General features: G+C 37.3%; 1 protein-coding gene across 1 annotated transcript; it reads right to left on the bottom strand.

Moving 5' to 3' along the window:
* Positions 1 to 329: 329 nt before the first annotated feature.
* On the bottom strand, positions 330 to 10,353 carry kras (v-Ki-ras2 Kirsten rat sarcoma viral oncogene homolog). Its single transcript, XM_030136046.1, is given in 7 exon segments — positions 330 to 2,736; positions 6,569 to 6,693; positions 6,696 to 6,727; positions 7,409 to 7,562; positions 7,565 to 7,586; positions 7,916 to 8,033; positions 10,077 to 10,353. Coding segments are annotated over 6 exon segments (561 nt in total). The 5' UTR covers positions 8,027 to 8,033; positions 10,077 to 10,353; the 3' UTR covers positions 330 to 2,619.
* Between the last annotated feature and the right edge of the window lie 3,150 nt (positions 10,354 to 13,503).

The following is a 13,503-nucleotide window of genomic DNA, read 5'->3' on the forward strand; positions in this document are numbered from 1 at the left end:
ATTCTTTTCCCCCAGAGTGACCATATTTAAGTATTTGTTTGTTTGGGTTTTACTGGAGAAAAAAAACAAAAAAAGATGTGGAATAACTAAATCTAGCCTCAGTCAGAGTGTGGGGCAGCTGGAGAACAGCTTCTGTATAGATTTTGTGCTCTGTAAGCTAACCTGCCAGGGTGAACAGTGCCATCTGCTGGTCATTTTAGGTGCATGATTGAAAAAAAAAAAAAAAAAGCTACAGATGAAACATTCTTTTCACTTTCAATAGAATGACCTCAGTTGGGTGTGTGACCATGGAGTAAAAAAAACAAAACAAAAAACCAGAGACACTTTGGTTCCTCTTTACTTTGTTCTTTATTACACATTAAATAGGAGTGGTGAGATTCATGGCAAAAAATAGACTCATTTGAGATCAGATCACCACTCTACACTGCCCACAACAGGTGTGTTGTAAAGTGGTCATTCATTCACTTCCCTAGACCTGGACCCAGTCACACTCTCTAGTCACATACACAGAGCGGAGTGAAACTCCATTAAAGCAACATTCATTTAGACACACCAACGAAATGAAGCACAATTTACAAAATATGCACCTTTCAGTATCACAACTATACAAAGGTTGTTAAAATACGATCCAGGTATAAATGATACATTTCAGAAATCAGCTGTTGGCACGCAATAAAAGAAGAGGAACATTTCATAACATTTCGGTAAAACTACCTTTGAAACAGTATTGTTAACAAGAGGGTTCCATAATTAAAATTGCATTAACATTATTATCTACTTCATGAAAAAAGGAGGTAATAATAAACTGGGTCAAAATTCATTAATCCTCAAAACAAAATGTATCATGTCTGGATTTTCTGTCAATACCATTACTCTCCTAAACAGCATATTGTGTATTTCTTGAGTACACAAAAGACAAAGTAAATGTTGTCTTTGCTTTCACTACCGACTAAGTAGCACCTAATGCAAACATAAAAGGCAAATGAAAATCCCCAGGGAAACGGCATGTGAATACGATCGTACAGGTGAAAAATGTTTGACCCGGAAAAGAAATTGGGCTTTTCTTTAATACATGTTGACAATTTCCCCTAAAAACCAATTTAATGGCAATTATTGCCTCATTTACCAACATTAGTTCCAGTTACATCATCATGATACACAAGCTTTGTGAGAGAAAAAATGGCAAATTATTTGCTGGACAATCATTTCGGTTGAAAGGCCGCCCACTAAACAGTTTCATTTTAGGAAATGAATCCAAAATCTTTTCAAAAGCTCCGCAAGAGTCAGATTCTGAAAATCCATTTGGACAACATTTTGAACAACCTCTGTGACACCACACCAAGAGAAAAAAAATCCTGAATGCTGTTTTAAAGATGCATCCTACTTTTTAGCCAGTTACAAGCGAGTGAGTCAACAGTTTAAGAAAATGTGCGAGGCATGACACCTGCATGTCCAGCTACTGGAGGATCAGGATTTCATCTCACAAAACAAGGGCCCACGTGTCTAAATATGATGTCCTCTATCTGGAAGATGCTGACGGGACGACCTTGATTACTTGTATCAAACATCAATTAAATGATTATTGTCAGGATAAATTAAAACAATCCTGCAGTCAAGCCCTACATAATCAAAAGCAGGAAATAAGTGACAAGCTGTTTAACGTTAGCTTGTGATGAGTCATAAATCCCTGCAACGTTAAATGACTAACCAAAACAAACCCTGACTGTTAGTCCCATTTTATATCTTCAAATGGGTATGAATCAGGATCTTCAATGCTGTAGCTCAAGTAATTATGTTCAATTTCATGTTTACAAAAAGGCAAAAATCAGGATGATGTCTATTCGGGTCCTCAATGCTGGCTCTGTTCATTACGTCAACCAGAGACAGTTTGCATTACCCATGTCACCTAGGACACAACGCATGCAAAAGAAAAATACAAAATAAAAGAACAAAAGTCCCATGTAGGCATGAAATCACTCCCCACACAATACAAAGCATTGACAAATTGCAAATTAGTTAAGAGCTAATTATGGTGTTAAAACATTTGGAGAAGAGTAGGAGTTTGCATGCATACTATCAGTGACATAATGAAGTCATACCTAGAGGTCATCAGTTGGGGACATTACACAGTGGCTGGGACATTTGGATCTCATCTGGCTAATTGAGGATCCTTTCTCCATTTCTGTTTTTTCCTACATGAAAGGGATGAAAATTCATTCTTTGGCATCCCGTACCTAAAAGGACATCACAGGACTCATGACCTTTCAAGCGAAGAGGGGGAAAATTATCCAAGTTGTTACTGAATAGTTTGTCGATACGAGCTGTGATGGAATTTACTCACAGCTCTGCACTTGTATAAAATTAACCAAATCTACATAATTTTATAAAATCAAACAAGCTGTTGGACCAACACATGTGGGCAACTGGCACTAGAACAAAGCTTATTGGTGTCCAAGTAGCAAATAACAGAAAGGCAGAAAAATGGGGTCAGGTTTTAGTATTCAGTATGGTGGGTACTGAGAAAGAGGCTAATAATTTAGTGTAATGTACAAAATGTATTACTTTAACTGTTCAACATAGGTTTTTTTTTTTTAGTCTGTCTTGAAAAGCGGGATTTATTCACATAAGTGTACACTTTGTCTTGGACTTCTTTTTCTTCTTTTTGCCCTCCTTGCTCATCTTCTCCTTATGCTTCCGGATTTCTCGCACTAATGTATAAAAGGCATCATCAACGCCCTGGGAAAAAAAATAAAAATACAGTCACAGGTTATCATTTTAATACCCCAATGTCAAAAAAAATAAAATACAATTCTAATACTGAAATACAATACAGTGCAAGTACATTTAAATGTGCTTTAATAATACAATAAACAAATCTCTGTTAAATGCAGGGGGTGAACTCACACAAACAGTTCATTCTGTAATATCGAACTGATGTTTAACCTGTTCCTCTGTCAGGAACTGACAATCACACATTTTCAGTTTTGGTCCTGTTGCAAAGTCATGTAATGACATTGACTTATCTACCATCATCATCTTACATAAACTGGATGTCTTAGTTGATTTTCTGTAAAGTTGGCATCAAATGAAACAGTGCAGTAGGGCTGGGTGATAAAAATATAATGATAGTTTTGTTTACACTGTCTGCTAAAACGATTCAAAGTTTAGTCTTTTTCTTAGTTTTAGTCGTGTATTTTGATGGTGAGCATAGATTTCATGATTTTAACATAGATTAACATAATTTTAGCTCCTGCTGCTTTGAAAGAAAAAAAAAGAGATAAGAGAAAACAGAGAACAAAGAAAAACAGCAATAACCATGTGGCATCTTCAGCTTTTACTCAGGACTAAAAATCTGCCTTTACACTGCAAAAATAATGATTTAGTGTTTATAGTGACAATTACTGATATCAACTAATATGAAAACTTTTGTCAAGATAATATTTTAGATCATATCACCCAGCCCAGAATGCAGGCACACAGAGTGAACAGAGCACATGTCATTCTCCATATGTTAACAGACATTAGCTGCAGTTACATGGTCCAATTTATTTTCTACTAATGTTTCAGTCCAACTGGTAACTCCCAAGTGCTTTTCCACAGCCACTACATATAATGAGTGGTCAAGTTGTTTACATTCTGTGCAGTCTATGTGAAGTCAATCAACACAAGTTAAAAACGATGGACCTTCATTAAGCACTTGGCAGTTACGCTAGTTTACTTCTGTGTATTTGCACAAAACAATTCTATAAAAAAAAAATATCAGCAGAGTTAGTGAACAGAAGGCGAGCCTTCTGTCTATCACCACAAAACAACTAAACTATTAAAAGATGGTTCCTCGGGGAAAAAGAACAGTAAAAAAAACTCAAACAAAATAAAATTCAAAGCGACACACATCCTCAGGTTAATGGTTTAGTGAAGAGGCCAAAAATATGAGCAAAAGCAACAAAGCAAATAAAAGTATAAATGAAATTCAGGATGATTTATATTACATTATATTCTGAATCATTTTTTTATGAATGGTCCTTACTGTTTATTCTGAGCACTTATTTATATCATTAGTAAATAAAAGGGTCCATGTAAAATCCAGCTAGTGTTTGTTGGCAAAAAAAAAAAAAAAGCACCAGAAGATTTTGAATACTGTGCAAGATCTGCAAAGAGCTGCAGAACAAAGAGCATAAGGTCAATTTAGGTCGTGGCAAACTTGGCAGGAAATGAAAGAATAAGAGAAGAAGGGATTTGTCACCCACAAACACAAACAATTTCCATATCTGCTACTTGCTTAACAACACATCGTCCTTGGAAACGCTGATGGATCAGTTGGGCACAGATTTACTATAATCTCCCTCAATCAAGTTCGCTCTGCAGCCCACTCCCCATTCTTTCATGATGATTGCAGCAGATTGGGTTGTTTTCACACTGGCAGTTTAGATTGAATCCTGAACAGTTCACCTGGATAACCGTTAACACCTTTCTAAAAGCAAGTGCAAATATAAGAAAATCGGCAAGTCCAGTGTCAGCTACCAAAAATGCACATTATATAGCATTTTAGTATCAAAACAGATCACAAGACATCAATCGAAACCAGATTTGTCTTTTTACGTTTCTTCTATAAATGCACCTCTCAGGTTTTGTTGACTTGGGAACACAAGTGAAGACAGGCCAGAGGGGTTAGAAAAAGGGTGGATGATCAAACTGACAATCAGATTCAAGTAACAAACCCAGTGTGAAAACGACTTTAGATTATCATGATACAGAGAGGCACAAATAAGTAAAGAAATCAGCTGTTTCAGTCTCCTATTAGAGCCTCACCACAGCCCCAGTAGAAACCAGCAGGTTAGCTCTGAGAACCCATGAAGCACCAGCTCTCACACTGCATGTCCTCTCCCATCGCCTTCTCCACAATCCCCACTGACAACACACACACAGACACACAGAGCTGGTGGGGGCACGGCTGCATACACTTACCCCTTTCACATCACAACACACTTTTTAAGCTTGACACAGCGCGGAGTCTTTTCTTCCTTGCTGAGCTTATTGAGCCGGTACAGCCTGATCTCCCGTACCAGAGTGTAAAAGGCATCTTCCACTCTCTGCAGTATGAGACACAACTTTCCTCAATGGTGAGGAATACAGGGGGGACATACTGTATGGGTGCATGAGTAACAGCCTAGAGATACAAAAGGAGCGAAGCAGGCTGATGGTCTGAGGTGGGTCTGCCTGCAAACGTTGGCCTGCTGAAATTACAAGTGCCTCATCGTCTGCATTGATACCCATCCAAACACATCTTTTGAATATCCAGCACTCACCTCCTGCTAGCTTCAAAAAGCTCAGCTTCCTTCCCCTCTAAAAAGAGTGCTAGTGGTTAGCATAACTTTCAGTGGTGACAGGTTTTCAAGGCAGCAAACACTATCAAAGCATCCATAACATATGCTTCAAACATTCGTTTTGGCCAAAATGCAGCAAAACAACACAACTTTTATCATCTTTGAAACTAAGAAAGAATTGAATTTAGCTGCTTTTGGCAAAACAGTGACTGTTTGAAACTTACTCACTATGCAGATGGACAACAAAGTAGCAGATTTTGTTGCATGAATCATTTTTTATACACACATTGAACTTGTCACCACTGAACTCCAGTTTTACAAAAGTTGATAAAACAAATAAAAAACAGCCAACTGTGAATGAGTGATATTAAAAAGATTTGAATGGAGTATCAAGTAAGTTTTGATTGTCCATTATTTACAAAAAAGAAGACATCTCTGAGAAGTCTGCGGGTACTGGTACACTCAGGTAGGATAGGTGAACAGAGCTGTGAGAAATCAATCACTGTGGCGTTAATTTCCCCGCACCAGAATGGGCTGTGATTCACCCCAGGTCAGAGAGTCCCAAAAAAGATGCGTTTACAGATCACTGCGACAGCCACCTAAGGCCATGCTCACAACACACTTGATTTGATGCCACTGAAAATCATCTGACACCCAGTCACAGGAACCAGTAAGCAGAATCATTAACACCACTGAGGAATTACTGACAGCTTGCCCTTTCATGCACACTCCTTGACGCACATTTAGTGATTTGCTAATCATTTTTAACAGAGGATCCTTTGCACATGGCCCTGATGATGAAATAATTTCACATATCACTGACAAAACTGCATGCAATGATTAAATTATCCCCCATAAATACAAAAGTTAATTAACCAAAGAGGATTAATGATGCGCAGTATCGCCCAAGATATTTCCAAGCAACATTGTTATAAAAGATGGCACAAGAGCCACTGAAGTGACAAAAATCAACACACCACATGACTCAAGACTTTCACATTTCTTGTGATCCAAGTACAAAGATTATCGAGCCTTTGGAGACACCCTTGACTTATCCTGCCCACCCCTGAATATTGAAAACTGATTAAAAAGGTAAAACACAGAAAATAACCCCCAGACCACATGCAGCTCATCACCATTCAACATGCTCTACATACCTGCACTGGATTGTTACAGCACTTCAGTGATTTTGATTGACACATTTAGCAGATTTAAGGTGTGGCCATCTGTAGCTGGACTCTCACCTGTCTGGTTTTGGCTGAGGTCTCAATAAAGGGAATGCCGTAGCTGCGTGCTAAGTCCTGAGCCTGCTTGGTGTCCACTGACCGGGACGGGAGGTCACACTTGTTCCCCACCAAAACCATGGGACATCCTCGGAGTCCTTCACCCTCTTGATCTGTTCTCTGAGGGTTGATATTGAAAATGTAATTAGAAACCAATACAATGACTAAAAAGGTTCTGTCTCCCTGTAAGAACAATAGGCCATAATCACTGCAGAACCAGTTTAACCTGCATACAGTTGAGTAAGGACGTTTTAGTTTTATACTGCTAAATTTCCCCAAAAAGGCTGTTGATAGTTGTCGCTAAACATTTAATCAGCTCGTTATTAAAATCTTGAATTAACATAAATGAAGTATAGAATGAAAAAACTATTACTCATCCCTACAAAAATTTGCTGTCGATGTTTTCTATGAATATTTTGTATTAGCTAATGAAATAATCAGCAGCAGTTGTACAGCTCAAAAATTGCTCAAGAACTTGATTAATTGTAAATATTAAATTAGTTTTCAAAGGTTTTAATGAGTGATTTTTTTAGGAAAAGGTAAAAAACATCTTTCCTGACTCCTAGTTTCCTCACTCATCTATTACAGTGAACTGAATATTGATTTCTTGTGAACAAGACATTTGAAGATATCATTTTGGTCTTGGGGAACACTGAAGTAACATTTTCACAATTTTTTGATATTTACAGGCCAAGCAACTAATTAATTAATCATCAGGAGAAAATAAATGTTGATTGCAGCCTTATAAAACACTGCCACATCTTGTGTCTAAAGTCCCATTCCTTTAGCCCCTTAGCTCACCTATAGTGGTGAATATCCTCGAAGGATTTGATATTGTTGATGGCAAAGACACAGAGGAAGCCCTCCCCTGTCCTCATGTACTGATCCCTCATGGCGCTGTACTCCTCCTGACCTGCAGTATCCAGGATATCCAGAAGACACGTCTCCCCATCATCACTACCTGCTTTCTGTATGAATCCTAAAGTGCAGAGAAGAGTGATTAGCATATCACATAGTTAGCGTTGAAAGAAAATCATCTAGTATGTTTTTTTTTGTTATCATTAAGTCACTTGTGTCTCATATCAAAGGAACTGAATTAAATTCTAGACAACCTAATTATATATGGGCTGCAGACAAACTGATACTGACAGTGATGTCCCAATTTCCACTAAAAAGTAATGCTCTTGCACACTGTGATCAGCACAAAAACTATGCTTATTCTTCAGACATGTGTTGTATTGAAAGGATATATCTCAGCCTAACACAGATACACATTTACATCATTATATTCACACAGATCATCTTTACCTCAATCGTGGGGTCATATTCATCCACAAAATGATTCTGGATGAGTTGAATAGTAAGTGCGCTCTTGCCAACGCCACCAGCTCCCACCACTACCAGCTTATATTCTGTCATGATTCACCTGGAGGACCAGAAAGAAAACATACTCAGATGTTTCCACAGTCATACAGTAAAAAGAGCCTGAAGGAAATAGCTTTTAAGTGTATTTAAAGATGCACAAGCGTCAACTATACTGAATGTGTTGTCATCTGTTGTGGATTGCGTGTGTTAGTTGTGTTGTTATATATAACAGTTTTGTCAGCCAGCTCAGTTTTGCTTCTCTTCATCTCTGTTTGACATTTCTGCTGACTCCCTGGGGAATCTCTGTCATCAAAAAGGACAGAGTGAAAATGCGTAATGTGACTTAACGCCAAGGAAAATACAGTTGTTTTTCACCTTTAATATTGATTTGTTTAGAACACTGTTTTTCATAAACCATCAAATGAGTGGAAAAAAAAAACAAAGAAACTACTACCAACTTAAAAGATGACCTACCTAAAACTGAAAAGGGTTCTAATAAAGTTTCTACTGTATACATAAAGAACTGACATTAAACAGAAAAAAGCAGACTCATATAAGTCCCTAAAGCCTAGATAAAAAAACAGTAGATCAGAGAAGACTGTATACAGTTGAAGTAACACAAATGTATCTGTAATCAAATGTCACTGGCATTTTTTGAGTAACAGCGACACAACAGAAACTAACCCCAGGCAGAAATCTATGACATTGCATTAAGGCTCCAAAATTGACAAGCAACTGGGAGGCTCTCTGCTGTCTGACTGCTTTTTAGAGCAGCACCCATCAATACTGGCAGTCAGCCTTTTCAGAAGTTACGGTACACACTGCTCACAGCTCAGCACAGCCTGCAGTCAGGGAGGAGCTCACTGCATATCACTGACTTTCCAGACAATCACAAAATACAGAATGCAGTTTGATAGGCATTTAACCATTATATGTATATTTTTTCCACATCTGATTAAGTTTTTAATGCTCCAATGCGACACTTTACACCCAAAACATTTCATACATGTAGTAGGGAGGCTGCTTTGACCCTTCAGCTAGCCTTATCTTCACCTAACAAGATAAGATGAGTGACATGGATCATTCTATGAACACATGGATTGTGTGTGTGCAACATGGCTGCCACATCTGGAAAATACAAGTGACAGTGCATTTAACAAGGATGTAGTGAGGTGTTAAAGAGATTAATTAAGGGGTAATAAATAATCATTTGAGTTGTCGGGAAGTCAGCGGTGAGTTTGTGTGAGCAAATGGTATTCATTATAAAAACAGATTTCTAATTTAATTAATGTCCTGAGTATTTGTTGCATCTGTCCCACTTGTTGTTGTTGTTGTTGTTTGCCTTATGCTGACACCATCCGGAGGGTATGGTGTATGTTAGGCTGCTACATCACTCACAACAAGCTAATCTGTACAGATGATATGTTTTATTTAACAGAGAATAATAACAAAAGAAAGTAAAAGGCGACTTTACGCTGTCTACATATTGCTTTGTTGCATGTAACAACATACGAGAGGTTACACCAGGCCTCCGAGTTTTTTCAATGAAAACCCCTGCACTGCGTTCAAGCAGGCATTAACACATAAAGAAGGCTTAAAATTCGAAAGGAATCTGAAATCCACCGCTGTGTGCCCGCAGGGTTGCCAGATTCAGTGAAAATCTCTGAGGGTTTAGAGAACTGCATTAACCAGACTGCCCTGCTGTTAGCTAGCTTAGCTCTGAAGCTCGCGCACAGCCCTAAAAGTAAGCTAATTAGCTTTAGGAGCAAAACTCGTGTTATTTACAGAAAGTATATCAATAAGACGACATTGTCTGTGCCATGTGGGTAGACAGAACCCACTATCATTCATTCAAAGGGAAAGGGTGCAGATTTTGAAGCCGCCATTGACAAGCTAACCCAAAGGTCTGCATTGCAGGGCCAGACGTTAGGTTAACAATTGGGCGTAGTTTGCACTAACACCGAAAAAGGATAATTCATACAAACTAATGGCCTTCAGTCGTTACAAAGCGGCCGTACATACTTATATGATAACTTCGAGAGTACAAGCTTGCATTACACGCCAAACGGGACACACATGTATGAATCTTATCCATTTGTTTTACCTTTTAGCGAGTGGAGTTCCGCGTCCGAAGTAGCGACCAAATAAGTCAAGCTGATAATCCTCCCGTTTCACACGATCTCTGCATTTCCTATTTCACAGCGAAACGCCCGCATGTAAGTCGGTCTACGGCAATTCAGAAGCGAGCAGGAACATGCAAAAAGTGGGCAAATTAATCGATTGAACTTTCCATTTGATCAAGCGTCCGGCCTAGCTGCTTAGGTTGGCCTCCTTTACGCGAATATGGGCGGATACCGGGGCGCACTTTACCCAGAAAGCATAGCTGGGGATTTCAGCCGGTTGGACGCATATGATTTTATGTCGCAATGAGCCAGTCATTTACTTTCATTTGACCTCCACAGACGTAAGCCGTGTTTGTTGTGTTTTTGTTTTTTTTTTTGTTGTTGTTGTTGTTTTTTTTTGTTTTTTTTTTTACAACTTAATAACTCACATGACCTCTGACTATATTTACATTAACAGACAAGGCATATGTGACAGAATATGTAGATTTTAATATGAACCCATTTTTGAAAGGTGTAAAAATTATTCCCATTTGTGCTTAAATGATCACAAGCATTATTTTAAACGGTCCAGGTCACATGGTTTCAGAAGGTCTCTTTCAGTATCATCACTCCCTGCTGCTGCCTGCTACAGAGTCAACAAAGCCTAGGGGGCGACTCCACTATATATAGGCTCTAAATATAACTGGAATGCGCTGGAGGGACGTCATTCCCAGGCAAGGAAATGATTTGGCAATCCCATGTCAGTTTTCCCGACTCTTCATTCGGTTACCTTCTGCGCAATCGATGCGCAGTAAAGCTCTGGAAGAAAGTATAAACATAAAAATAGACTACCTTGTGTATTATTTATGTTGAAGAATGGGAATGTTGGAAAAGTAGATGCTGTTAAACATTTTACACACGGTGGAGATGAAGTACACCCAGAGATTATCGTTAAAAGAAGGTCTCGATTAAGATTCTGTAATAATTAGGATAAAAAAAAAATAAAAACGAGGTAAATTAACTTTCTGAATAACATTCGGAATACAAAAAGAGTAAATCCAAAAATAAGACGAAAGTGTTTCTAAACAAAGTGTTTTCACTCTACACCGCAGACACGCTAGAGGTCACTGCTCACTTCTTACTTGGAATTTCTCCAGAATCTCCCCTACGTTTACTGTCGAAACCACAGCATTATTCACAGTATTTCACAAATAGAAGGCGTTACTTAACCCTTAGAGACCTGGAACTATTTATGTTGTGGTATTTAAGAGATTTTTCACTGCTTATAATTTAATCCTCTGCATTTGTCGGTGAAAATCAGGTATTTTCCTATTTGTAATTTACTGATCATGTAGATGTTCATAAAAGCTCAGATTAAATTCAAAGGTTATTATATGAGAACAGAAAAAGTGACTTTTTTTTTTTTTTTTTGCAAGATATATGATCAATTGAACATAAAAACAAGCATCTATTTGTTAAACTACATGGGTTTTACTGGTGAATTAATGAACCTGTTTACATGCACACTAAAAATCTGATAATTATCTGATTTCTATAGATATCAGATTACTCAAGTGATCATGTAAAAAGCATAATATGATATGGTTTATCAGATAACAGCAGTAATCTGATTATGAGAAACTGAATTGCCACACTGGGATTTCCCCCAAAACTTCAATGTCTTCCTGCATGTATACCTATTAATCCTATTTATTTCATTCTTTTATATCTGAGCATATGTAAAAATAATTATATAATAGAAAATAGAAGTGATGTAGTCAAATGTGAGCGAAACGCAATAACAAAATTGTAATAATTTTAAGATTATTATTTATGTTTTATTGATTGTTTTAATTGTGTGTTTTTAACTGTCTCTTTTCCTCTTTTATAAAGCACTGTGAATTGCCCTGTGTATGAATTGTGCTATTCAAATAAATTTGCCTTGCCTCGCCTTTAGTCTATCATCACATACTCTGAAAGAAATCCAATAATGGGCTGAAACATGTAAACCAGGGTTTTTTGATTATCATATTTCTGAAGTGCATATAATGTGTCAGATCTGAATATTATAATTATCTGATTACTCCTAGTTATTGGATTATTATGGTTATTATGGCCATGTAAACAGGTTCAGTGTTGCAGAAAATGACAGTGATTCCACATTCACTATGGACCCTCTGAACGTACAAACGTGTTAAATCTGATGGCCATGAAAAGCTGAGAAACTGCATTTTACCTGAATTATTTACATGTATTGATAGAATTAGTGGCTCAATGGTTATTAAACATTTTAGATCAGTAGATGCTTTTGGTTGCCAGCAGCTGTTTGGATCTTTAAGGGTTAATGTGTGTGTGTGTGTGTGTGTGTGTGTGTTTGTGTGTGTATGTGTGTGTGTGTGTGTGTGTGTGTGTGTGTGTGTGTGTGTGCGTGTGTGGCGTGCATGGGTGTGTGTGTCTGTAAAACAAGTAGGCGTAATAATAGAAACATTTATAGAAGCCATGTATTTATAGAAATTATAACTAATGAACATTTGTATTTGTGCCCACTCATAACTATTCTTACATTTGTTTAAAATTATTCAACAGCACAAGCCCAAATCATTTTAGCCTGCTTTCTTGAAAAATGTATGGTCTTTACCAGTAGAAAAGTCTCAATTATACAATAGTTTATTGTATCATTTTACATGCAGGAGTTCATATGTTATCATTCCGCTGCCTTCCACATCCACATCCCATAGACGAAGGCAGCGGAATGGGGTCAAACTGACCCCAAGGAATACAGAAACCAATTTCAGACCAATAAGGCTGACTCTTATGAAGTCACTACAAATGTTCCATTTTGTTCATGGACATGTGCAATATACAATGTATGACAATTTTATTAACCCCCCTTTCCATGTCTATCTCAGAGACCATCCAGCATCATGAACTGTTTTAATGTGGACTATTTCAGTTTCAGTGAGTTCTCAGTGTTTTACCATTTTGAACAGGAATAAGGAATTTCACAATGAATTCACCTTTTTATTCATAAATTTGAGCCACTCACTGGGTTAATCTGAGAAGTCAGCAATTAATCAACCACTAAAACTACCTTTTCTGTTCTAGAATGCACGTAAATAACCATAATTTGACATCATAATCAAAAAATAGTTTGTGTGGGGTTTCTTGTTTTTGTTTTTTTTTTGTAAAACAGAACAATTAAAAAATCGCAGATAATAATTTTATTTTTGTGTTAAAAATATCATTTAAGTTAAATTCTATTCTATATTCTAAATTCTATATTCTGGTGTATTAACCTGTACAGAAACATAAAAATATTATTTTTTAATTACCAAGGTGGCTAATTTAGGTGTAGCACACTTGACATTGGGTGGTGGTCTGATAAATTTGTTAAGAGCTATATATACTGTACAAAATATGTAATGGATG

This window comes from Sphaeramia orbicularis, chromosome 6 (genome assembly GCF_902148855.1).
Source record: "Sphaeramia orbicularis chromosome 6, fSphaOr1.1, whole genome shotgun sequence".
Classification (NCBI taxonomy): Eukaryota; Metazoa; Chordata; class Actinopteri; order Kurtiformes; family Apogonidae; genus Sphaeramia; species Sphaeramia orbicularis.